Genomic DNA, 26913 nt, shown 5'->3' on the forward strand with positions numbered 1-26913 from the left:
CATCTTACCCCATCAAAGGGATTTCCAATGAAGCCTTCTAAGCAGCTGCATGTATAATTTCCAGGAATGTTTTCGCAATTTGCATTTATTCCACATGCCCCTGGATGTTCACACTCATTGATATCTGAAAAAGTAATTAATTTTATTAAACAAATTGTGTCATGTTTGCATATAGCTTGTTTCATAGGCAGAAGCATTATGAAAGATTACAAATATTTCCCATTAAACATATTCATTTTCCTTAATCTTGCTTCATTTATTCTGTATTACAGTTAGATAGAATAAAACAGTAATATTTGATGCCTGAAAATATTATTATTAACAAATACAGTAAAGGTATCTTCTTGCGATTCCTGTGAAAATCAGAATATTAGTTCTTAGGTTTTTAAAATATATTTTTGTAAAACCAACAGTTTCCTTGCAGAGTTTGTGTTGCCCATGAAAACTTCTGGTTTATTTAATGACACTGTCAGTAGCTCAGACTATATAGTGTGGGATAATAGAATGATTATGCAGAGAGTTGAAACATGTAGGATATGTACAATTATAATGTAACTAGTTATTATAGTTGAAGATTTCTGTCTTCTCGGTTGTTGCGCTGTGTAGTCTGGTCGATGTTAACCAAAGTTTCAGAGGTCATACTGCCTCCATCATCAGGGCGATGAAACGTTGGTTAACATCGACCAGACTACACAGTACAACAACCAGAAGACAGAAATCTTCATGCACACCGCTGTGAAAACCTCAAATCTTACATAGTTATTATAGTTATGTCTGAGGATGAGTAAAATTCAAGTAACACAATTAATTTTATTGTCACTACGATAGATTAGAAATCTAGGTTAATGTTTTGAAAATAATCATATTTAAACAGTTTCACATATTCGATTCTACAGACTCAAATCCTTCTTGGACTTTACCCGTATAACAATGTGTCATGTTACAAATGACTAAGCACAGAACAAGAATTTTATTTAAAGTGCATTACATCAGAACAACTTCATTTCCTTTTCCAGCATGAGGTCAAATAACATTGACGAAACAACTGTATAAATAAACGATGAGCTAAAGGTAACTAGTAATGAAACAGAGCTTCTGACTCGGTATCTGAAGAGGTGAAGGTCAAGACATGAGTCAACACATTAAAGGAATATCACACCTATGCACATTTAGAGTCTTTTGGCTTGATCCAATTCATTGTAGCATGAAATGATTTTAGATAAATTACAAGCCTGAAGTGCAATATGTTGTTATCACAACGTATTAATTTACTGTCTAATGACTACCATTATGTGAACTTATAAGTGAATTTATTGCATAACTTTAATTTGTTTGTAATGAAAATTATGTCTCCTTTCAGTTCTTAAACAACTTAACAATGCTGTTTCAACAGCACAGGTTACATAGTGTAAAATGAGATGAGAACAGAATGATGAGTAGGTAAGGATAATGATTTACCCCTTTATAAAACGCAACAATACTGAAATCTTAAGTTACCACTATATAATCATTTGTACAGGTTATCATCTGATGACAAAGATCGTACAAAATAAATGTGCTATTTACCTTGACATTGCACTTCCCCATCGCCTTCAAACCCGGGTTTACACTTGCACAAGAAGTGTGCTGGCAGGTTACAGCACTCAGCATTCTCAACACACCTGGCTGCCACAGCAGGGTCGTCACACTCATTGATATCTGGAATACGAATATCATATTCTTTCAACATGCGTAAACTCTGTTTGACTTATTCAAGAAAAGATGTTGGTCACTGAAAAGTTCAACACATTGGTTTGCATGCAAATTATGATACAATATTTCGAAATACATTGTTCATTATTAGTTGTATTTAATATTCACCAATACACTTGATATTCATTCCATTTTTCTACAGTATCAACTGCTGTAAATTCAATTGCTCTTAAGGTACATCGTATTTCGTAATAATAAGACTAAATAGTGGACACACTGAAAGACCAGACAGCCACCTTATAACACCAAGAAACTCACTGTTTTGAAGGCCTTAGCCCCAAGGACAGTGCCCCTTTGCTGAAGCTAAGATAGTAGAAAATAATGAAATCCCTGACTGCACTTAATGTAGTGTTAAGAGGTACTTAAATTATCTTGTCTGTATGTCAAGATATGGTAAATTTAAGTGGAATGAGCAGTAGGTTACCATGTTAGTTAAATAACAACAAATGAGATTAATATAAATTACAGGGATTATTATGCAAACAGCAATTGATTTCAATTATACACAGAACTGAAAAGATTGGTGTTCTTTATACAATGGCATAAAGTCATTTCCATTAAGAACTGGAATTGTCTTCTATAATATAGACCGAATTTTTAATTACACTGAATAAATTACTCTTGCTGCAGAAGTGTCGGACATGAACTCTTTAAGTGTGGTCAACAATTTTACATTTTATCTTGCATCAGCTCCCCACTTAATGGTACCTGCACCTTGTCGTGGTGGTGGGGCTTGAGTACCTCAGTGACCCCAAGAGCAATGCTGGTAGTAGCATGGCTACTGGTAGGGTCGAGGGGAAGAGGTCAGACTAAGACAGGTACCCTGGTCCTCCAGGTTGGGGGTTTGTTATCAAGGCTAACAACCTTGCACCATAAAAAGGAAGATGTTTCGAAACCTCAATCACAGCCTCGGACAGACGGACCTAACAGAGGACCAAATGGAAGAGGAGAATTGAGGAGGCCATGGACCGAATATGGACCGGAGAGCCATAGAAGAAGAAGAAGAAGAAGATCTTACATCAGCTACCCGAAGCATTCTGGTATTGTATGAGAATAATAACATTTTTTACACAGAAGGTTCATCACCGAATTAACCAAAGCCCTCCACCGGACCCTGTCCTGGGCCAACAAAATCCAATCTTCTTCAACTCCTATCTCCCATAGATCCCGCCTGACATTATCCTCCCATCTACGTCTAGGTCTCCCCAGCGGTCTTTTCCCGCAGGCTTCCCGAATAATACCCGGTGCACACCTTTTGTCCCATCCATGCGCGCTACATGCCCCGCCCATCTCATTCTTCTCGACTTAATCACCCTGACAATATATGAGCTTAGATTATACAGTCTATATATGGATGTACTGTAAAATGATTTCAATTTTTATTGTTTACAGCATAAAAAGCTCCAGTAAGAAGATGAAAAGTTGCATTTCACTGCCTGTAAGAATTAATAACAAGCTTTTGAATGCTATTTCATTTATGTATAAATAACTAGTCAGCCATTCCATTTTTACCGTTACTGTCCTTGAATTAGAAATGATAAGTATAACTTGACTGAAAATCAAGGTTAAAAAGGTTAGCACTCTCACTTTGTATTCAGGGGGCCTCAGGTTCATATCTCATGTCTGTTGTATTCCTGCTGGTTAAATTTGTTCCTCTTTCTCTCACCCTCTTTTACCCGTAGGTGTCGAGGTTTTTTATTTATTCAATTGATCTATTTGGACAGTGGTAGACTCCTTGGATGAGTGATCAGCCCTATCTGCAAGGCCTCTACCTATACAAACACAGAAAGACGCAGACAAACATCCATGCCTTGAGTGGGACTCGAACCCACGGTCCCAGCGGCCAGGCGCACGAGGTCCATGCCTTAGACCGCGTGGCCACTGCGGCTGGCTAAATTTGTTCCTAATGCGGTTAAATGTAGAATATGAAAAATATTGTGATTGATGGCCCTCCCACAATGCACCTGCTAAAACAGGCTGGTTTGTCACCTTACTTCTATATCTTTCTGCAGCCTTCAGAGGTTGTATAGTGCACCACATCCGACTAGAAATTATCTCATGGAAGTTTTAAATATTTAAGACATAAGTGATGAACTTATTTAATAACTCTAACTTTTTGTACGGTTGTGTTGTGAGCCATATTAGCCCAGTGATAAACTCGTTGCAACGTACATAGCTAGGGTTGACTATGTGGCAAAGGTCTTTCGAAAACTTTTTCAATGTCTCTACCATCCATCTTGGCCCATGAACTCACTCAGCTCCTGTGATATAAATGCAAGGTTCCCCTTTCCCCAGGAGTAAAAGGAGGCCAGAGTGTGCTGATGACCCTCTAGTCATAGGGTCTCCGAATATTTACAACTTTATTTGTCATCACACATCTGACAAACGTCATTTAGTGCCATACAAATTCAGTGCTTCCTTATCTTTTTGTGTTCTGCACTAACATTCATATCACCTGTGGCTATGCCTCACACCATAGTTGCAGCTTTACTTACGCTCCTTTGTCCCAGCAGTAATGTAGTATGCGCATCTTTCATGTACTTAATACTATTAATTTTCTTTTAACATTTGTAGGTTGCTTCATGACTTTGATTCGTGGTATAGTTTGACGCTTAAACAAGAAAAATTTCTAGTTTAAAGCTCCAGCGAAATAAACCAACATCGACATGCTCGCTGTGGTGCACAAGCTAATTTCAGTAAATGTCCATAAACTATACGGATACTTTTAAATTCGAATACCCCTTCTTTTAAATTTTCGCATCTGTATTAGTGTGATAATGCTTGTTGTATCATCATTAAGAATTGTTTTTGTAGACCTGGTATATTTAATAGGTTATTGCAGGATCCGTGGCAACTTTTGTTGAAGGTAACTTTCTTCTCACTTGTTGGTAGACATGGTTCTGTACACAGATACTGCAATTCTTACTCGCCCTGCCATGAACACTGTGGTGCTTTGTCCAGAGATAGAAGCTAACTATTACTTCCGTTAGTACTAAGATCTCAGCATTGGTGACGCCTTTAACCTATGCCTACTACAACTATGACAAACGAAACACAACTGAATACATATTGAGAACAGCAACATGTATTTAAATGGCATGCTAACAGTGACACGTTTCGGGCTGAATATTCTCGGAAAACTGCTTTAAGCCAAATGAATATTTATTTTTGTACGCCTACACACGCGACCACAACAATGGCGTCAATTGACAAAGCCATTGCGGGCTATAATCTAATGTAAGCACACGTCCAGTCCATTTGAATAATCTATTAAGCCATTTAAACTATCACTAAGTAGCAAAAAGCTTTGAAGTGTAAAAATATGTTCTAAACTTTCCAAATTTGTAATTATCTGCACTGATTTTATTTTGGATTGCTGAAACAAAAGGTATGGCTTAAGCTGTGGGAATAATAGAACCAAAAATGCTTGTAAGCTTTATATCCAACATATTCAAGAATACGAATAACTAATGGACTCACGTCAGTGCTTGAAACCTCAAGAATTTAAAAGAAAAAAATGCAGCCTACACCACCATATGCGTTTTCGTACAGGATGAGTGTTGCAGCAGCAGAAATCCGTAAAGGCTTGCTTGCAGACGACGAGAGCAACGCCCTGTGCCAACAAGAGCAACGACCTCCCTATTCTAGCTTCGCCATTTCTTTTATGCCATCTCCTTTCCCGCTGTTCATCTTGCGTACATCGTCCACGCTCTTCCTCTTGTATTACAAATACAACTACTCCATCTCCCTCTTTAAAAGAGTCGCTATACGAGCGGCGCTTTATTCAGACCGGTCGCCTGCGCCGACAGTTAAGGTACAATTTGGCTGTACGCGACAGAGACAAGCGACCGAGGCAGGCGACAGAGACGGGAGACGGACACATCGCAGCTTGTCGCCACACACTTTTGAGGTGACGACCGAGACATGCGGCAAAGTGTTTGTTTTCTTTGTTTTGTTGAGACATACGTGCACATATTCTGTGAAAAATGAGTACAAAAATGCTTCTAAAAAGGTTACTCGAAGAAGAAGAAGAAGAAGAAGAAGAAGATGATGTGTTGCTGTGTTATTTGTTGCGAAAGAAACAAAGAAAACCTATGAGTTAAATATTCTAAACCAGACGTGAAGAAGGATCTTTTTGTCGGTGGTCGGTTTTCTGCTACTAATTCTACCAATTGCTCATCTTGGTCACCAGTAAATTTAATTTCTGCCATTATTTTACTCAACAACACACGTGCTGCCTGAGCCCGTCGCGAGACACTACTGGTCCGAGAGCGGTCTCCTGTGCTTTGTCTCTGTCGCCTGTCTTTGTCTCGCGCTCGTAATTGTACTTCATACGATTGTACAGAGAGCAGACAGGAAGCGACCAGTCTCGGTCTCGTAACTCTGTCGCCTGCCTCGGTCGCTTGTCTCTGTCGCGTGCAGCCAAATTGTACCTTAAGTGAACTGCGTTGGTGTCGTTGGAATACGCATGAAATTAGTCTTGTGGTTAAGAGAACTACAGATTTGAACTGTGCCTATTAACAGAGATGTGAATTTGGGAGTTAATTTTGACATTAACATGCCGAGACTCAAATGTAAAACGCGTTAAGTGAAAGTAGACAAAGTAAAATTTACCGTACATATTAACTAAATAACTAGATGGCTTAGGGAACCCGAAGGTTATCACCGCATTAACAAAAGCCTTCCACCGGTACCTGTCCCGGACCAACAAAATCCATTCGCCAACATGCATATTGACATATTTAATAAATGGAAACAGTACATTCCATAACACGCCGGCACGTCAGATCTTGACTCTGGACTTTTGTTTCGAGAGCTTGAAAATCAATTCATTATGGTCACTGTATGATGTAACAAGATGTATTAAAAACGTTTTCACTTTCGGAATTTTTATTAGAGGTTTTGTGGATTAAATTCGTTCACTCGGGACAAGAAAACATTTTTATCAAAGTCTTTTCTTTCAGAGCAGATTACGAGGTCGTCATTTACAAGAATTTGTCTGAACTGAGCAGAAAAGAATGAATTAATATTCTATTAAGCAATCGACATTATCGTTGAAAGAAAGCGATATGAAAGCATGGATTGTAGGTTAATAATAAAACATATCTTACGCAACTTAATTCTTAGAAACACGAACTTCATTGCACTAGATCAAGGGGTGGCGTTTGAAGGTTGTGCTGTACTTGAGGTTTTTATTCTACATTCTTGAACAGGCAAATAATCATGGACTTCTTTGCGGAAGTCCTGGTCAATCGAGTGTTTACTCGGCTTTCTGTAGTGACTCAGTTAAAGAGCAACGTTTATTTGCTAGATTGTAAAACCTGAAGACCATTCCAAACTTTAAATACGACAATGAGACAATGGCATGACATTGACTGCAACTGAAGTAATCTCAGCTCCTTCACTGAAACTGGTGGTTTATGTTATTATATGGCTCTCTGGGGCTCACCCACCCTCCTGTCCAATGGATATGAGAGTCCTTCCCGGGGATAAAGTGCGGCCGGGGCGTGATGCTGACCACTCACCCCTATTTAGTGCCGAGGTCAAGAATGAGTAGGAGCTATACCTCCACTCCCCTCAAGCACCTGCATGACGTATAGTGGGACAGCTTTACTTTTTTTTTTACTTTTACTAGTAAGCATTATGCAGTTCTTATACGATTCCATTATACGCTAATATATGAAAAATTAAATTAAAAAGAAAGCCAAAGATGTTTCAGATTAATAATTAACAATTAAAGTTACAAATTAACATAAAATAAAACATCGGATGGTAATTACTAGAAAGCAGTTATAACATGGAACCCGTCGCCATTTGGCACCATTAAGAATATATTATATTTTCTCTAGCTGTAAAAACTTTCATTTCAAACTTTCCTTCAAGCAGTCATGATATCAATCTTTTCAGAGTGGTATGGCCAAGTGGCAATAGGACAGATACAGCAGCGATGCTGTGACATAAAGACCTCGATTACGAGCAGAGAAGGTAACTGTGGTACTGTTGCGTTCTTCCATGTCATGTGCGGCCAACACGTTCTTATCCCACTGCAACAATAGCGTGGCTCACCTAATTTAATACTTTGAAACGAACAGAAAAGTCTGTATCACGCATTGTGGTTATACCAGACATTTCATGTTGATGTACAGAGAGCTTGTCGGGAAGTTGATGAACTGCTATTCTAATCACGTACAGTACAAAACGATCTCCTTTTTCTGACCTGAGGCACATCGCAATGTTACGTGCAAGTACAATGAATCATGACTGAGGCCGGCTTTACGTAAATTAGTAGTACACGTGATGATCTAGTAAGGGTACTATATATTCAACTGAATGTGCTGTTTTTAATAAGCCATATTCACTAACATGTACGTCACAAATATGTGAAGCGCATGTTATCTGGATTAACTTTCTTAGCTACAGGAGAAGGTGATATTATGGAATTCCATTTTGTTTTCGGCTTTCTAAGGGCTTTTGGTTTTATTAAATCTGAGAACTGGCACATCAACGGCTAGAGCATTCATCTGGTTACCAGATCGTTTCACCAGAATCATGATATTAAATGCGTTTTTCTTCAGAAAGTTTTTACTTTTGTAAAAAAAGATGTAAAATGTTCCTCCACACAAAAGGTACAGGTGATATGTGACCCTAGTTTATAGACCTTAATTTAAATAAAGGACCAGGGTAATAAATTTAACAATAGACAGACATAGAATTATTGTATTTTATGAACTAGATTGGCCGGCGTAGCCCAGTCAGTACAATGACTGAACTGGACGACCGGGATTCGATCCCGACGAGGGCAGAGGATTTTTCCTCTAGCCTCTGCTTCTAGACCGGTTCTTCTATCCATTGGGTACCGGGGTCCTTTCCCGGGGGTAAAGAGCGGCCGGGGCGTGATACTGACCACTAACCCCCATCTAGTGCCGAGGTCAAGAATAAACAGGAGCTACACTACCTCCCCCACCAAGCGCCTACATGGCGTATAGTGGGTCAGCTTTTACTTTATGAACACGAAGAATGCAGTTTAATGACATTTACATAAAGAGTAATATTTTCATGAAAGGAACCTTTAAAGTTTCATCTATTCTTTGCAATATTCGAAAATGTAGAATCGTTTCAAGATGGATAACCGTGTTGGCTGGTTTACTGTGTGATCTGACAGTTTCCTGCGGGTTTCGCACACGCAGAGGCATATTGCCCACAGGTTTCCACAATACCACCATCTCCTCTGATAACCATAGAACTCTCACATGTGTGCAGTCAGTACTCTCATAAGAATATAAGTTTTTCAACTTTCAAAATTAATCTAAATGGTACAGAGCAGCAAAGAACTGAGGAACAATTTCTGGCCTGGTTACTGGCCTGCCTGATCATACCGTTTTCATAACACATAAAGCGATCTGTGTCTAACGCTGCTTCATTGGCGTGCTAACCATGCACAACGCAATTACTGCGCTGCCCACCATCTCGGTAAATAACAGAAAAATGGTATGCCAAGTCCTTTAGTGCTTGAAGTCTGATTTTAATGACCAGTAAGGATAATTGTTTTTCATGGTTAGGACTAAAGTGCGTGTGTCAATTAAGAGGGTGAATAAAACGAGGTGGTATAGAATAGTGGTATTCAACCTGGGGTACGCGTGCCCCCGGGGGTACGCGAAGACATCTTAGGGGTTACGTGAAATTTAAAAAAATATATATTATTTTATGATAAACGCTGAATAATCAGTAATGTAATTTATTTTAGATGTAGATTATATACTATGTATAACTTGAATTATACACCAACACCTTTGGGGGTAAAAAGTTGAAGAGAAATTATATCTGGGGGTACGCGAACAAAAAAGGTTAAATACCACTGGTATAGATCACTGAAAAACTTCCATTATTTCACCCTCCAATTTAAAAGAGACTCTGACGTCGAAAAGCACTTCCAATTTTTTTATGGATAGGAATATATCCCTACATATATTTATTTTTATAACATTTTCATAATAAAAATTATGATTTCACAACTTCACCTTAACAAAAGAACAGGTGAAGAATAAGCACATTCGAATATATTAACATGTGCTGTTACTTATACTCTACATACTTTCTGCTCTTTAAAAGTTCTTTTCAGGGTTTTTTTTTCAGTTTCCTTCACAATTTTATGAGTTATTGTTTTACTTTTCATAATATACTTAAAAAGCGATGTTACTAACAGCCTAAACCACCGAAAATCCTGAACAATTCCAAATCAGATTTCAAGCCGTTATTTGACAGTGAGAAAAAAATACGTTGGAGGTAGGGAGCTACAGCTTAGGGTCTCATGATGTGAGGGGCCTAAAAATATGCAATGTAAGTTTTACGGTGTAGCAGCTGTGAATTTCTATTACTACTTATAATAGCATTAGAAGGCGACAGCTTATTGGACAATGTTTTAACATTTAAATTACTCCATTGTACAACCACTGATCATCTTATATCTACACACTCATCTTAGTTTACCAATGCGTTCACTTACATCAGTTTCAAGTTTATTTTTTAAAGTTTCTTTCAGTCTGGATAATAGATCGAGGCCTATATTCCGACTTTCCAATTTTGAAACATATTAAACTTGACATAACCCAGACCTCGGGAGGTCAAAGTCCGGCCCCTGCTGCAATGCCAGAGGCGTATACTCGTTTGGAGGATGTACGGGTAACAAGAAAACACACTTGAACTTGCAGTTAGCATGCACGGGCAACGAACCCTGAATAAACAGAAGTTGAAAGTGATATAACTGAGTCCGGACACGTTGGGTGCAACAGCAAGCAGCCTATGAATGATCAATTCGAAGAAACGAAAAATAAAAATTTATACGTAACTAAATAATTATATAGAAATTTAATGCCTGTAATACATGAGTAAGTTCATGAAGAATTTAAGGAATTTCTTTCGCTGTGTTGGTCGACTATGAATCCGTTGTTGCTCAATAATTTTCAGGAGCTTTGGCTAACAATTTAGACGACTGTGGCATAGACGGTGGGCTATAGAGCTTTCATTATTTAAATTCCTTACGAATCTATAAATGTTCCTTTCGAATTCCGGAAGTTCTCCATATTGTATCAGCAAATACGTAACTGAAGCAAACTTGTAGAAATATAAGTAGCCTGTATCATTGAGAAAGTTAGAAAATGTAATCATAGCGTAAGAATTCTGGGTCGCATTAATTTTTTCATCTAAATGTAAAGTGAAATGGGTAAACAAATGTTCCCACAATTCTTTAATATTAATTGCAGTCATACTGAGAAAACCTCGAAAATCACGTGCTATTACGTAAAGAGGTAGTATAAATTGTCTCAAATAAATATAAAACTCAAATGGTTGGTCAAATTTTCCTACAATTCTCCAATGTTACATTATATAAACTCGACATTTTCAGTTCGATAGGTGATTCATGAGTAGAGACAGGCAAATTTTTATTAACTATGCATTTTCATTGGATACGGCGAATAAATTGAAGATATATACATACACATTTATTTTATTACCTTTATTGACTTCCATAAGTTTTCCGTATAGTAGACCTATCAGCGAATAAATAACTGGAGCTAAATTGTAACAAAACAGACACCTCTGTCTTGGAAAAAATATATTTGGGTATTATGGTACGACCTCAGACTACATTATCATTATTTGGCGTTCTTCTGCACAGTTTTTGCGACATGTATCTGATTCTGAGAAGCGTGCGTGCTGATAACTCAACTTACCTTCACAGCTGAAACCGTCTCCTGCGTAACCGGGGAAGCAGGTACAGTGAAAGCTGCCCAGAGTGTTGGTGCAATGCGCGAATACGTCACAAGGTCTGTACTTGCATTCATTTTCATCTGAAAAATAAAATACAACAGTTATCTCTGCACAACACACTGAAAACAACCAAATTTATGAATTCGTCTGAACAAACAACTCACATTACTGTGCGGAAGTTGAATCACGATCAGACCTCAAAAATTCATTTTAAAAAAAGTACCGGAAAACGAGATAGACTGATCGACTGTAGAGTAAATCAGCGATGCTGTTTCAACCTCAGAGATTAAATTAAATTACATAATAATATAGATGGATAATTATGAACATCAAATAGAACATTTTTAGGTTGAGGTCGATTTGTAAGAAGTTATCGCGGCCAAACAGTGACATAAACCATCAATTCCCCCCCCCCCTCCTTACAATATACAAAACGGGGTTGGTGTGCAGCCATGACTCTTCGACAATATTTAGTGTGTCTCGAGTGTACAAAGGTTGCCCAACACTGACATAGAGAATTTAAATTGATAACTTTAACTCTAATTGTCGAAATTGGTTAAATTGTTAAGTTTGATACACCTACTCCCAATTATTTCGTGAACGCCTTTTAATTCCACGACTAACATCAGTTAGTGTCATTGCTAACGCACCTATAATGTTTAAGTAATTTAACTGATTCCCGCTATGAAGTCTTCTTTGACGACGAACAGTGTAAAAATGAAGTTGTTTCGGAGACTGTCATCAACGTTGATTGTGAAGGTAGAGACAGGGGGATTTCAGGTTCTCATGGCGACGAGTATGAATATGGCCGTCTTCTCGGTTGTTGAGCCGCGTAATCCGGTAAAAGTCTACCGACGTTTACTTGTTACTAGCTGTCTCCATCAACAACAACCAAGAAGACAGCCATCTTCAAGCAGGGACAGTCTCACTGTCAGACACGTTTGATCACAAATCTGTTTTCACACGGTTCATCATCCGTGAAGTCTTCGTTGCATTCTGTCGCCGTAAAAGTTTAAAATCTTTCATAATTCATGTCCGGTTACAAGTACAGAGCATTATGATTAGCGCATTCGGTCATGGAAAGTGTGTGAAAGTGATCAATTTCCGTATCGCTAGGTACAATATGATCTAAGACCACTTGGTACAAATCACGTTGTGAGACGCGAAATAAGAAATTTCCAAACTTAAATCTTGGGTAAGAAATTTAGATCATATTCGAAAATAAAAATTAATATGTTTATTAAACGAAATTGTACGCTGTCACGACTTTAACCAGGTAGCTTTCACTATACTGTTAGAACTATACATAATTTGTAATTTGCTTACTTGACAAACACATTTCATATGAACAAGTATAAGGCGCCGGCGGTAATCTACCAAAGACTGAAATACGTTTGTAAAGTATACAAATTATGCATTTTCCTGACATTATTCCAAATATCCGTTCGTATCGCTTGACTGTACGAGCGCTCTGTTGTTGCAGCAAGAAGTGCAAATTATACTATGGTGTCGTCTGTGGTGGGGTCTGGCAGATTCCGCCAGACCCCATCACAGACGCCACCATAGTTTAACTGTCGGGATTCTGGAAACAGACGCTCGGTTCTGTGTTGCTACATCTGGCAGGAATCTAGTTTCAGTCGCCATGAAGATGTATTCAAATTGAATTTATTCTAAAGAAATTATAAACTGTGTGCTTTAAATGCGATTTGTAAAGATAATGCTGAAATAAATTGTATTGCTGTCCTACACACAGATGTGTAATCCAGTCCATTTTGATGGGACTTTACGTTACGTTAGTAAATTAATAAAAGCTATGTGATTAAAATTGTTGCAGTTAGTTGCAGCTACACGGTATTAGAAACTAGAAGATGAAAGTGAACATACAAATTTTCTTTTCACTGAAGTTTATACAAAACTCAGTCTGAATTTTAAGAACACAAATTTGCAGAGACAGAAGAAAATAAATCTGATGAAATGGATCACTACAAAACAACTTGTTACCTTCGCGGGCAAGAAATTAAGATTTTTATTCAGTTCCTTAGTTTTGGATTTACTTAATTGGAAGCGTTATTAGTGTGGTGATCCATATGAGATTGTTAGAGAATGGCATTAATGTAAAATTTTAAATTCCCACATCGTGATCAAACTTTGAGATTCACTGGATATTCTCGATCTAGAAAATATTTTGACTTCTGCACTGAAGAAAATGGCACTGTGTAATAAAAAGAACTTTACAATACATATCCCGACTCATAATTTTTATAGTTTATTTGTAATTCCAGCAAATTTTCCAAGACCTCTTCTTTAAATAAAATTTGCAGTTTGTTGTGTAGGAATACAAGTCACAGATCTTGTCCCTTTCAACGCTATTCAATCTATGCAGTTGATAACACGTCGTTAGGTAAACTAAAAGACAAACTGTAACACATAACGTGATATGAAGCATTCACTATAGAGGAGTGGGCCAAAATAGTCTGCTTATGTGTAACTAATGCAGACAAATTATTAAAAAATGCGTTAATAATCATTAGAAGCAGACAATGCTGTCTGTCTTAGACATACGTATGTTACAATAGTTTTAAAAATTCGTATGGATCTGCCTCAAGTAACATAAACTTTCAAGCCTTAATGGTTGAATGCTTGAGCGATCATTATTAAAATATCTCTACAATGTAACTGTTGTGGACGCTGCGACTTGGTACTAACCTGGAACTTCGCATCCACAGCCTCCAAAACCATCGTTACAATGGCACTGCGAGTCCAGGCAGGCTCCGTTCTGGCACTTCACACTTTCCTCTTTACCACAGTCATCTGTAACAAAATGAAGCATTCGACCATTCAGTAGCAGGAAAAAAAGAAACATTGTCTTTATACAATTTCACTGTCACGTAAATCTAAATGCATAGTTTGTCCCAACGCAAAACAAACACTAATAAAGACTTCCGAGCGATCAGCCGAATGAATTCGGGGCAAAAAATCCAATACTTCGGATACCGTCTCTCTCTCTCTCTATCATCAGGTATTCTTGCCAATTTTTCTCCAAACTGACGCAGCTGAAAACTGGACAATTTTTCGTAAGAAGATTGCTGTTTTCTGGGTCGCTGCGCGATTCATAGCCCTGATGATGGAGGCAGCAAGGACCTCTGAAACGTCGGTAAACATCTACCAGATTACACGTCGCAACAACCCAGAAGACAGCAGCAATATTCAGACTCACCATCGTGAAAATCTCAACTACTACAAGTTTTCGTAAGTAATCGTTGCCGTGAAATGTTCAAGACATGCATTTGTGGTTCCTGAACTACCTACGTGAAAAACATTCCCGAGATAATCTAATTGTAATACAATACGTTGAATAGAAGGCGTCAAATTTAAAGGCTTTCGAAAATATGAAGTTTGCTGTTCTCTGCACTTCGCCGCGGAGGCGTAGAGGGGCATAATTTTTTAACCATAGAAATAAATGGAAGTTGCACTCTCCAGTCGGCTGTACCCACAGCGTAGGGTGTTTTATGGCGGGAGAGAATTATTCCTGCATCTGCTTTGAAGTTAATGTTTGTTTTAATAAACAATGTCTCTGATGGACCGAAAAATTACAATATCGCCAGACCACGGTGTTAATTACACGTGCCAAAAGTTAAGACAGTTTATCACATTTATACAAAAAAGGCGCGCCATTTTCACTGTTATTCTTGTTTGATAGATCCTAAAAAGGAAAGAATATCAAGCGCAGTTCAGGTCTAACATACAAATATGTTATTTAAATATTTAGACGATTCGAAATTTTGTAGTTTATTAACAGATTAGAAAAGTAATAAATTAAAGATGCACGAAATTTGAATATAACTGGAAAACAAACAATACCGACAGATAATTCTTTCTTGTTTCATGTAAGATTTCTATAAGTTTTAAAGAGTACACATTACAAGTGTTCAGAATGTGACGCAGTGTGAACAACAGTAAATGCAGCCTTCGTGTATGTTGCCATCAAACTATAATCTTATTGCTTCTCATTTCCCTAACATGAGGAGAGGTACATGACCAGGAAACAAGACAATGATTCCTCGAGAGTGATATGAGTGGGGGGGGGGGGGGAACACGCAAAATTAACTACACTGAATCGTGTTCTTTCGTACGCTAATACAGAAATGGAATTTATGCAGATAATTATGTATCTCAGTGGAGACCGTTCAGTCAGTAATTTCAAAACTAAACATTCTTTTCGTCTGACAAAAGTTCATATAAACGTATTATCATCAGTCTCATTAAGTGAGTTATCGGGTTCTCACGGCGTCGACTATGAAGATGGTTGTCTTCTAGGATGTTGCGCCAAGTAGTCTGGTAGAAGTTTGCCGACGTTTCAGAGGTGCTTACTGCCTCCATCATCAGGAAGATGAGGACTTCTAAAACACTGATAAGCTTCCAAAAAAAAAAACTTTTGATACACTAGTACGTGGATTATAACTGATTTTGTTTATGTAAATCACGATTTTATGTTAATTTCAATTCGATGGTTTTTAATAAGCCTACTACGAGGGTGAGTCAAATGAAAACCGTAAAACTGAGATAAAAATTCGAAATATCGCGCCATTGTCCTATAAGTTGGCAGACATGTTACCATTGCTATAAAGAGTATCGTATAGGTGGTAGTATAATGCAGACAAACATATCGCCATCACAGTGCCAATTTGAAAATGGCTGCTCCACTAGTTACGTGCACGAAAGAAGAACAACGTTCTGTAATTCGTTTTTTGATCAGTGAAGAATCTTGAAGAATCATCTTCGACCTGCAGTCAGATCAAAGAGACGTGGACTTTTGACTAGAGGTGTCCTTGACATGACAATGCTCGGCCCCATACTGCCCGTGCAACAGTTGCAACAATCCAAGACTTGCACTTTGAGTGTCTTCCACATCCGCCATACTCACCAGACCTAGCCCCAAGTGATTACCACATGTTTGGGCCACTCAAAGAGGCGATGGGAGGAAAGAAGTTCCGTTCTGACGAAGAGATACAGCAGGCGGTGCATGAGTGGTTGCCAGACAACCACAAGAATTTTTTTCTAGAGGAATCCATACACTTCGTAAACGCTGGAGGGCCTGTATTGAACGAAATGTAGACTATGTAGAAAAATGATATAGTTGTGTACCGCTTTCACTCAATAAATTAAATTTTAAAAAAAAATTACGGTTTTCATTTGACTCACCCTCGTATATCCATGTTCACTGTAAGTACTCTTAACAAAAGAAAATCACAATAACTCATGCTGGAATCTGATCAAGGTCTATCTGTAATAAACTGTTAAGAACTTGCAGAAGATGGCTGTAAACGGACTATGACATGCAAGGGAAATTATTCATGCGTATGTGAAATTTCGAAGACAAGAAGACACACCGACAAAGAGACTTTTGATGTGTAGTGGATGGGTCAGATAGAACAGGTACACGTCGTGTATAATTTGATTATATTACATGCTGTATTGTGTTTGAGTTTGGCTGTCCAGCGGCTCCGGTCTACAGTCATATCAGATCAATGGCAAATTATCAGATTTACTAAGCATCAAAATATACAATCAAAATAATATCAAGATAAAGAAGACTTGTGTAACGGAAATTTTATCTCTTAGGATATAATACAAGAATGTCAAGCAATCATTTCTTTACCTTACGTGGTCATGGACTTTCAGCATGCTCCTAGAATCCTTACGTCATGGATAAACATCCTAGTTTCTTTGTTGTAACGAGACTGAAAAGTTTTGCACCAATAAAGTAAAGTCCACAGACCAGAAGAAAATCCCTGATAGGAATTCGATATACGCGAATGCGCAAGATTTCGCGGTGAGTGACGACCCATCCTAAAAGCATTCGGTCCACAACCACTGAACAAACAACAGGCTTTCATGTGTTCTAGTAGGTACAGCTTTAAGATTACCTCACAGTGGCACAGTGATTTAATCTAGAATACAATCACGATACCTACAGAATACATTACAGGTGCACTCTCTGGCGTGTCACACTTCAAAACCAAAAAATCGATAAAATTCTGTTCGGGCTTATGGGAAAAACATAAATCGAAATTAAATTCACTCAGTAAGTTATCATACAGAACTTCAATCCAAATTTAACTGAAATAAATTAAGATATAGTAGATGCGTCATATTGTGATTTATTTAAATAGTATTAAAAATATATTAAAATAGGCCGTCAATCACATTATAAGATAATTAAAAGATTAAGATTGTGATACAACAGATGAAGATACAATATGAAGGACAAGAACATGATAAGAAAAATGAAAACTAAAAATCATTAAAATTAGTAAAAATCAGTAATTCAGTTAAAAAGTTTATAAAATAACACCTGATGACGGCTATATATAGCCGAAACATGTCGTAAATGTTCCACATGTAAATCGAGTACTCGATAAGGAACGTAAAATGATATTTTAATCTTTTAATTATCTTATATTGTGATTGACGGCCTATTTAATATATTTTAATACTATTGAAATAAATTAAGTAATTTCGGTTATAAAATGTACGAACAAACGGACGGGCGAACGGAAAAAGTGCACATTTAATGATCTTCTCACAAATAATGATACTTGTGCCAAGCCAATGATTTTGATGTTTACATCCCTGACACTTCTAACATCTGCTGGTGTGGCGAACTCAATTCTGCTGGCTACATGTAATCGTGACGCTGTACTAACATAAAGGTTGGAGGTCATTAATTTTAAAGAGATAGACCTCAAGGGTCAGAGAGGTGATTTGGGTTCCATGTGACCCCAGTCCGACAGGCCGGCACTTTTGATCTCGTCACGGACTGGTATGACAGCTGACACGTCACGATTTTATAATGCGCTACTAAACCCCCTGGTACCAAACATTACATTTAGGATGATCGGACATTCATTCTATCACAAATAATTTCTTCTTCAGCTGTCACAGGCTGTCCGATTCAGAAATAATACTGAAACTACAAATTTGTATCTACAGAAACCTAAGTCGTCGAAGTGGTCTCTTTTCTTCAGCTTCTCCGAATAAAATGTGCGCATTTATCATCTCCCCCATGCGTGATACATTCACCGTCCGTTTTACAATCTTTGTGAGGAGTACAAATTATGATGCTCGTAATTATGCCGTCCCAGCAACTCCAACTTCCTGTCACTTTCACCCTCATCGGTCTAGACATTCTCTTCAGTATTCTGTTCCGGAGCCCAGTCTATGTTCTTTCATAAGTGTTTCAGACCAAGTTTCACACCCATGCACACCACAAGTAAAACTACACTCAATTATTTCCTATCATAAGTAAGAAAGGTGTTACAAAATTCAAGTACTTTATTGAAAATATATCCGACCATTGACTTTGAGAATCATTAGGAAATTTAAGTGTGACAAAACGTAATTACAGAATACTGGTGTACTTTACTATCTACCCATTTATTTCATTAATTACCTCCTTGTTCAGTACTAATAAATATCGAGGTCCATGCCGCATTGCAGAATATCCTTATCTTACAATCGTAGAATCAAATAGCAGCGCCTTGAGAAATTTTCTGAAACTAGGCAGAGCGTAAAGTTGGAAAGCGCTTGCCTGCCAATTAATGTATGCTCACTTGTAATGATAATCTGCAATGCTAACCTGAACTTGAGGAACATTACGCTTTGGTTCAATGAGAGCCATCACCTTCGATTTGATTCACGCCACGCTACGGCAAAGCATTATGCAACCACGGACCAGACAGCGTTCAGTCTACAAAAACACAGTAAACTCTAACGTATTGCATAACTAAGCGTAAGTAGCGAGCGATTTAGTGACGAATAGTAGCGTCTCTGACTCATTCATGCACTATGGACTATATGTGCGGAGAGTGGGTGTGAAAACAAAACGTGGAGCTATTCGCCTAAGCACCTCGCAACAAAAGCATGAAACATGCAGGAAACGTTTGACATGTTGGATGGAAATGATTGATTAGCTTAACGCTACATTCGGTTTTACCCCCTAATGCCTTTGGATAGATGACTACACGATCCTTGAGTCCGTTCTTGACGTGGTGGCAAAGAAAAAATTCGAACACCCTTACCAGGTATCGAATTCCCGTCCAGTTCGTAGCCCGTCACGGCTCTTTGTGTAGTGTGTGTGAAACCAGAAAAATACTCAATGCATAATACCAGATGAACAGACACAGAAAAGTTAAATAAAGACCTAATAACCAAAATAACTGTGTGACCAAAATCGTAAAATTTACTGGTCAAATTAATGCGCTAATGAAGAATAACATAGGCCTCCTGGCACTAATTTAAGAAGCCTTAACACTATAAACGTAAGAAAAACAATTGTATGGGTCCCAGAGTTAAGAACATAGAATAGTATAAATTTAACGGTATATCAACGTATTCGTGTCCTATTTCACCGCCTAAGTTTGGCTTGTCTTGTCAGGTAAGCCAAAGAATTGGGATGAATATCTGGTTGTTGAGCGCCATCTTACCGTGGCTGACTCTGTGCTGTTTCATTTAAATCATCTGAAACGAGACGCTTTCTTAGCTAAGTAACAGCCTGTTTTATATAGCCTACTAAATTCAAATAGCTTACTTTTGTTTATGCATAATTAACTTGTTTAGGATACTAGCTTTAAAATACCAAATTAATAATGCTGACAGCCAGTACAGTGTCATGCAGAAAAACAAATCAGAGACCATAGTGTAACCAGAATAATTCTGTTTTGGAAATTAAAGTCACACTCCAGCCACGATTCAACCATGTTTGAGCACTCTTTCGGTTTATTCGATAGTTATGTTATCACTAACATGTGATATGAGAAGTGTCAAAGATCAGCTGAAAAATATTAGATCCAAGTTTTGTGGCATATCATTCTTTGGGCGATTATGGTACATTAATGAAACATGAGGCATGATTTGTATGATACTGGTGAGAAAAACTTAAAACTATGTCAAAAGGCCTTTAAAATCTTATTTTCGAACCTCAACACTCATCTTGATGCTCTAAACATTTTGTAGTGTAAGAAACATTATTATTATCAATTACGAAAACACGTCCGCAAAATTTCGGAAAGCTCGCGGTAGTGAAAGAAGACAGATCAGTTTTAAATACTTCGACTCTGAACGAAGCCGTCCGTAGTAGACGTGAATGGCCTATAGAAACAGATGGACCGCTTGGAGATTCTGCGGAATCCACTTTTCTTCTGTATTCCTACAGCCTATAAGACAGGCTGGTCCTTACTTCCGCGGAACGCCATGTCGCGCCGCTTTCACCGTCACATAACTAGGACTTGCGCGTTCGTTTCTGGCACGCTTTTGTATTTACCTGTTTTGTTTGTACCAGTATTTAACGAGATGAGACGACTACAAAAGTTTTTTGTTTGTATGGCAAAAGACGCCGGTCACAGTGGCCGCGCGGTTTGAGGCCTTGTGCACTTGAACACTGGGACCGTAGGTTCGAATTACACTCATGTTTGTCTGCGTAGAGTATAGGCCTTGCGACGGGCTGATCACTCATCCAAGGAGTCCCACCAAATGTCTAAATACATTAAGTAACCTCTAAAAGAGGGCGACCAGGAATCTCACTGGGTTGTACAGCCGCAGATGACGAGGACAATGATGATGATAATTATTGCAAAAGACAGAACCAATTAAGTGGCAGACAAGACATACTAAAAAATGTATGTTTACAAAATCAAGCCACGGAAAAGGAAATATGCCTGCCAAAAATGTTGGATTGTATTCGTGTTCCTACCTGTATTATTTAGTTCGATCTTCAACGTGCTATATCATTCAACGCTGCACAATTAAATCACATGATAAAGTAAGATAAGCAGCACGTACGTGAAATATGGCGTCATTTAGCATCGTGACGTTTGGCACGGTTTTCAGCGTCATGTTCTATGGCATTCCAGGGAAATTCGTCTCGAGGCTCACATATGCTAAATATGGCGACGCGAAACGTGGCGTTGGCTTTCCAACGTCGTGGCCAATGTGATCCTGTGGTTGACCTGTCACAAATAAGGCGACTTGCGGCGGCGCGAGGAATTGCGTCACGACTCTTGACGTCGGGTTTTCTGCTTCGTATCCATTAGCATACTTTGGTCCATTTGGGAAATGTATATCCTGTGGCGGTGCCACAATTGTAGGCGTTGAGACGCACGGCGTCGGTTTTCCAAAATTTTGTCCAATGTACCAAGGGTCGCCTGCGTTAGACATATAAATATAGCGTCTTGGGTGACGTCGCGATGGCAGGTGACTCAACGCTTGAAGTCGGTTTTCTATATCGTGTTTGATGTAATATCGTTTTATCTGGCCCAATATTCCGTCGTGTGCCGACGTCGCCACTTCCAACATCAAGTTTAGTGACACTCTGAGTCTCACCAGCGTGGCGTCGTCGCAAGTATCTCGATGCACAGTGCCAGGACACTCGGTATCGGTTTTCAAACGTCGTGTCCAATGTCATTATGAGATTTATATTCGCTAAATGTAGTGCAATTTGCGGAGTCATGAAGATTTGCGTGCAGACGATCAACTTCGTTTTGTCATAATCGTTCCACATGGCGTCCCGAGGCTTTTATAATCTTCAGTTGTGTCTGGGAGTCTACGTTGCGACGATAAGCGGTACTGCAATAAGCGTCGCGACGTTGGGCGTCTGGTTTGAAACTTCCAATGTTATACCTAGTATTGTCCACTCAAAATATATTATTTTGACGTCATAACATTGGGCGTCGGTTTATCTTCATCGTGCCTTATGGCATTCCTAGGCTGTTCTTGGCGAGATTTGGAATTCTGAGTTATATTATCCTCGGCGTCGATTTTTCGTCGTCCTGTTGGGTCGCATCCCTATAGTGTCGGGACGGTTGGTGTCACTGCTAGTCGGTTTGCCAAAGTGATGTCATGTTATTTAAAAAGGCTTCGATTGGCGTTCAAGTCGGCGTCGCGGCGTCTTTTTCAGTCGTAGCTTCTTGTAGCTTCTCAGGCTCATGATCGGTACCGATTGCATCTCGAGTCGGCGTTTCGACGCTCGGCTTAGCTTTGCTGGCGTTGTGCTTATGGTTTTCTTGGGTGCATATATCTTGAGTTAGGCGTTGCTACTAGGCTCGGTGTCGATTTGCTTACGTTATGTCTTGTGCCTTCACAAAGTTTATAAATTTTATACATTAAATTTTCTGTCGGCGAAAGTAGAATGAAGCCATGCTCGGCCGGCGTCGTAACGCCTATCATCGGGGCTCTCGTCATGGGTTAGCATGTGTCATTAAGTATGTTATCACGACTATCACAGATTGTTGAAAATATCATTGGATAACATCGCTAAACCCAAAATATAAACCGAGACTCGAACCCAGGACAGCTTGTTTTTTGTCAATGGACTGATTTTCTGGTGATCTCTTCTCCAAAGCGAACATATTTTGCCTTGGCACTGTTCTTCTTTTGTGCCTTTGTTTGGGAGTAATACATAACTTCCTCGTCAGCACTGGAACTCAGGACAGATTTCAATGGTTGCGACGCCGTTCTTTTGTCGTGTTTGGTATCCAAGGTACAGAAACTATCTTCACTGACAATCGAAGTCACGAAAATTCTCCAGGTTCCAGCCTTTGTATGTGTAATCTCCTCTCTCAAACAACTTTAGTATAGATGCCGTTCTTCTGTCGTGTTTTGTTTCCGATAGCTACAGGAATCGCCCTCAGCGGAATTCGAACTCAGGCACTTTTTCCAGCGTTATCCCCGCCTATGATCTCTTCCTGGTATGAAGAAATAAGCATGTAAAGTCTGGTGCAAATTGGTATATACTTTCTCGAGTTTTCAGCGAACAAACACATAAACCCATAATTTCAACTTTACATGTAAGACTGTTTGGTGAGGTTTGGCTTTCAAACGTTAACACTGCTTCTACACGCTTGACATAAAAGGTGGAGACATACTCTAAAAATAGGTCTAAACAAATTACTTATATCGCTCAGAAAACATGTTTTCATTCGTACAAAAACGTCAACACAGAATGAGGTAGGAGAATTAATATTAGAGACTCAAAAACACACTCGACGATGCATGGGCACTGTAATCAATGTTCATAGCGCAATTACTAAATATTAAATCGTGTAACCTGAATATAATAAGCGAATTAATAAGTATACGAGATGACGTAGATAACGAATACAAGTCAGGGATAAACAATACGTGTCCTACTATATTAAAATGCTCTCTTATTAAAGGAAACAAACATGACGCGTATTACTTAAGCGCAAATTTGTTAGTGTTGTGTGTCATTTATGGCTGAAGGCCATATACAAATATTTAGACATCACAAGTTCATTTAAAGTCTAAGTGATTGGGGGAAGATTACACATGATGAAATGTAGCGTGACATATTTAAAATCACACATAAAAAAATCAAAGAAAACAAGGAAAAACCCAAGTCAAGAAAAAGGTAATTCTGCCTACAACAGAACGGGAAACCTGGAGAACACATGTCAGAAACATTCCGGTTTGCCATCCCATTTGGTAAGAGATTTGACTACACAATTAAATTATAATAGCTCATCTCTAAGCACACAGGTTATGTTTTTCCGCTGACGTCGTACTGTATTCAAATCCCGTTAGGTTGCAACATGTTTGCAACATTTGCTTAGTCTAGTTTGAAGATCTTTCTCGTACTACTGGTTTGGAAACTTTGGCACACGGTTCCGACATGCTGCAGGCGCACAAGAGTGTAACGGTAGGCTTCGCAACAGTACGTAGCCCTCAGCAGTGAGTGGATTTACTGTTGCTTCCTTCTTAAAACACTCCCACGTATATTCCAAGCTTACAGTGACTGTCCTTGAAGGTAGGAAGATCTACCAAGTGTGAACTGGGAAGAAGTGAAGAGCATTACCGTTCAGAGGGACTGAGGTATGCTACGAAAAACGTACAGCTAATTTGAGAGCAGGTGCGATTTTGCATACATACAGATCCAAACCGGTTGCCTGTGGTTATGAACAGGCTCAGTCACTGTTATATTCCCTGTGAAGTGACCAGACTCATGAAACCAATGTATCTACAGTAGGGACCAGATTACTTGCTTGCTGGCTCCTGTAATGGTGTAGATAGTTGCACTCGGCACGGCCTGATTGGTGCACGGAACAGCCGGGTAGAAAAACCGTGAAGGTGCGCGCGCAGTGCTTATCACCTTGTTCTTCACCCCCGCGCAAAGAACTCGTAATTAATATGGTCCTTACTATGCTAGGTTTTACACACACACACACACACACACACACACACACACACTTTGACGACCCGTTCTTCAAGTGCCTGAGCACCGCGGGTTCAAACTTTTAGTTGGTTTGATCTATGGACATTCTGTAGGACTCCTTGGACGAGGGATCGGCCCGTCGCAAGACTTCTACCTGTACACAGGACAGCACAACACAGAAAAACGCGGACAAAATATCCATGGCTTGAGTTGGATTCGAACCCACGGTCCCAGTGACCAAACGGCACAAGGCCCACGCTTCAGACCGCGCCGTCACTGTGACCCCACTAGGTTACACATTAATGAAAATACACGGCGCAAGTAAACAGGCTCATTCATCTAGTACACTGAAGTAGGAGATGGCTGTCTTCTGGGTTGTAGCGCTGCGTAATCTGATAGAAGTTTACCAACGTTTCAGAAGTCCTTGCTGCCTCCAACACCAGGTAAATGCGTGACATTGGTAAACTTCTACTAGATTATACGGCTCTGTAACCCATAAGAGTCCCGCGCCGTAGCCGCGCGGTCTGAGGCATCATGCTTCGGACCGACGATACGGAATGCGCGCTGGTTCGAGTCTCGGGGGAGAAGAAATTTTCTCATGAGCTTTCGACCAGTGTATGGGATCGGTGCCAACCCAGCATCGTGAGGAAATTGGGGAGCTACAATGAGTAGCGTAATCCTGTCAGGAAAGCTAGCAATGGCTGGGGGTTCGTCGTGCTGACCACACGTCACTCTATATCTGGTTGGATGATCGTTCACCTCAGCTTAGGCATGTGAACGTGAGACCAGCAGTCAAGCTAGTCGGCTTTGGCTCTCTGGAGCTGTTACGCCACGGATTTAATTTAATTTAATTAACCCATAAGACAGCCATCTTCGGACTCACCGCCGTGGAAACCTCAAATCCTATCGAAGAAGAAGCGACTATACAAACTGTTAGCCTGCATTAACTGAATGGATGAATGTGGCTTGACTAGTGAAACCACTAGGAATACCGAGTCGTTCGCATCTGGTTATTCGTTCGTTATATTTCCGCGATTAAAATCACAGGAGTTTGGAGTTAATCACATATCGGCATCAGCTACCAATTTCTGAAACATCGTCACCAATCTAACACGCATTCATGACAATATTCTTAACCACTCCGTCACTATTCCTCTTTAATCTAGAGAAACGCCGAGCAATTTAATAAGTGGGACATAGACCTAGTTTTATAAATCGATAGAGTTCTGGAGGTTTCGTGTGGTGTACAATGCGCGTTTTGTTGCTTAAAATTGTTGAATCTACTTCATTACAAATTAATGGCATAAATTTGTAGTTTATTTAACGAGAACAATCACACTCAACAATCTTCATTGTTAACATTATTGTAAACTTCTAATACAATTTCGTTTATGATTAGACCTATTTTAAAATATGTCACATATTTAAATTAGACTAGATTGAAAGCCTAACGGCTCGGCACATGGTGGCAATAGTAGCTTATAGCATTTGTAAAGGAGCAAAGACACAGCAGCATACTATACAGAATTGCTTGATACACGATCGGAGGTTTATATATTTAGCATAACAGATACAGGTGCCTTGATTTACGAGTCTTCGTTACACACATTTTCATTTGTTTATTGCCTACTTTGCTTTATTTGTGGGAACATTTTTCGATGTGCTGTTTCCCCAAAAAACGCAATAGTTGTTTCTCAAAAAATATTCAGAAAAGATACGAATCTGTTAAATTACAAGAACCCTGGTGGCTCCGCAGGTCCAGTTATTTCCATTAACATCCGGAAACTTACAAAAGATTTGAGTTAGTAAGTGACTAGGTTAAGGGCTAAATCACAGTCGTCAACCTTCATTAAGTCATATCCTCATTACCACTGAATCTATGGAAAAACGTTTTAATTTTTCAGGTCATACTCCAGGAAGAATATTGCACCATAACGACACAAACTTAACTATACATTTACATTAGATTCTATAAGAACAAGGGAAGGATTACGTATTTTAGTACAGATTCACTGTAACGCAGATTGCAGTTATGCCTTCGAAATGTGGGTGTACCGAATAATATTAAAATGCCCTAAACACAACACGTCTTTCCTCCAGAATCAGATTGTCCTACTTAAAATACTTCGGACACATAGCTAGGCAAACAAATGCTGTGGAGAAAC

General features: G+C 39.0%; 1 protein-coding gene across 5 annotated transcripts in view; it reads right to left on the reverse strand.

Moving 5' to 3' along the window:
• The window catches only part of dpy (fibrillin-like protein dumpy), a 385379-nt gene that overhangs the window by 255994 nt on the left and 102472 nt on the right, over positions 1 to 26913 (reverse strand). For all 5 annotated transcript variants that reach the window (XM_087351382.1, XM_087351381.1, XM_087351380.1 and 2 more), the window contains exons 4-7: positions 14227 to 14331; positions 11484 to 11600; positions 1567 to 1698; positions 9 to 124 (exon numbers count right to left, since the gene is read on the reverse strand). In XM_087351382.1, coding sequence (XP_087207508.1) covers positions 9 to 124; positions 1567 to 1698; positions 11484 to 11600; positions 14227 to 14331 — 470 coding nt within the window. The remainder of the gene's footprint in view (positions 1 to 8; positions 125 to 1566; positions 1699 to 11483; positions 11601 to 14226; positions 14332 to 26913) is intronic.

Source organism: Zootermopsis nevadensis, unplaced genomic scaffold (assembly GCF_977971745.1).
Source record: "Zootermopsis nevadensis isolate Lab colony 2312 unplaced genomic scaffold, Znev_1.0 Znev_ptg000019l, whole genome shotgun sequence".
Classification (NCBI taxonomy): domain Eukaryota; kingdom Metazoa; phylum Arthropoda; class Insecta; order Blattodea; family Termopsidae; genus Zootermopsis; species Zootermopsis nevadensis.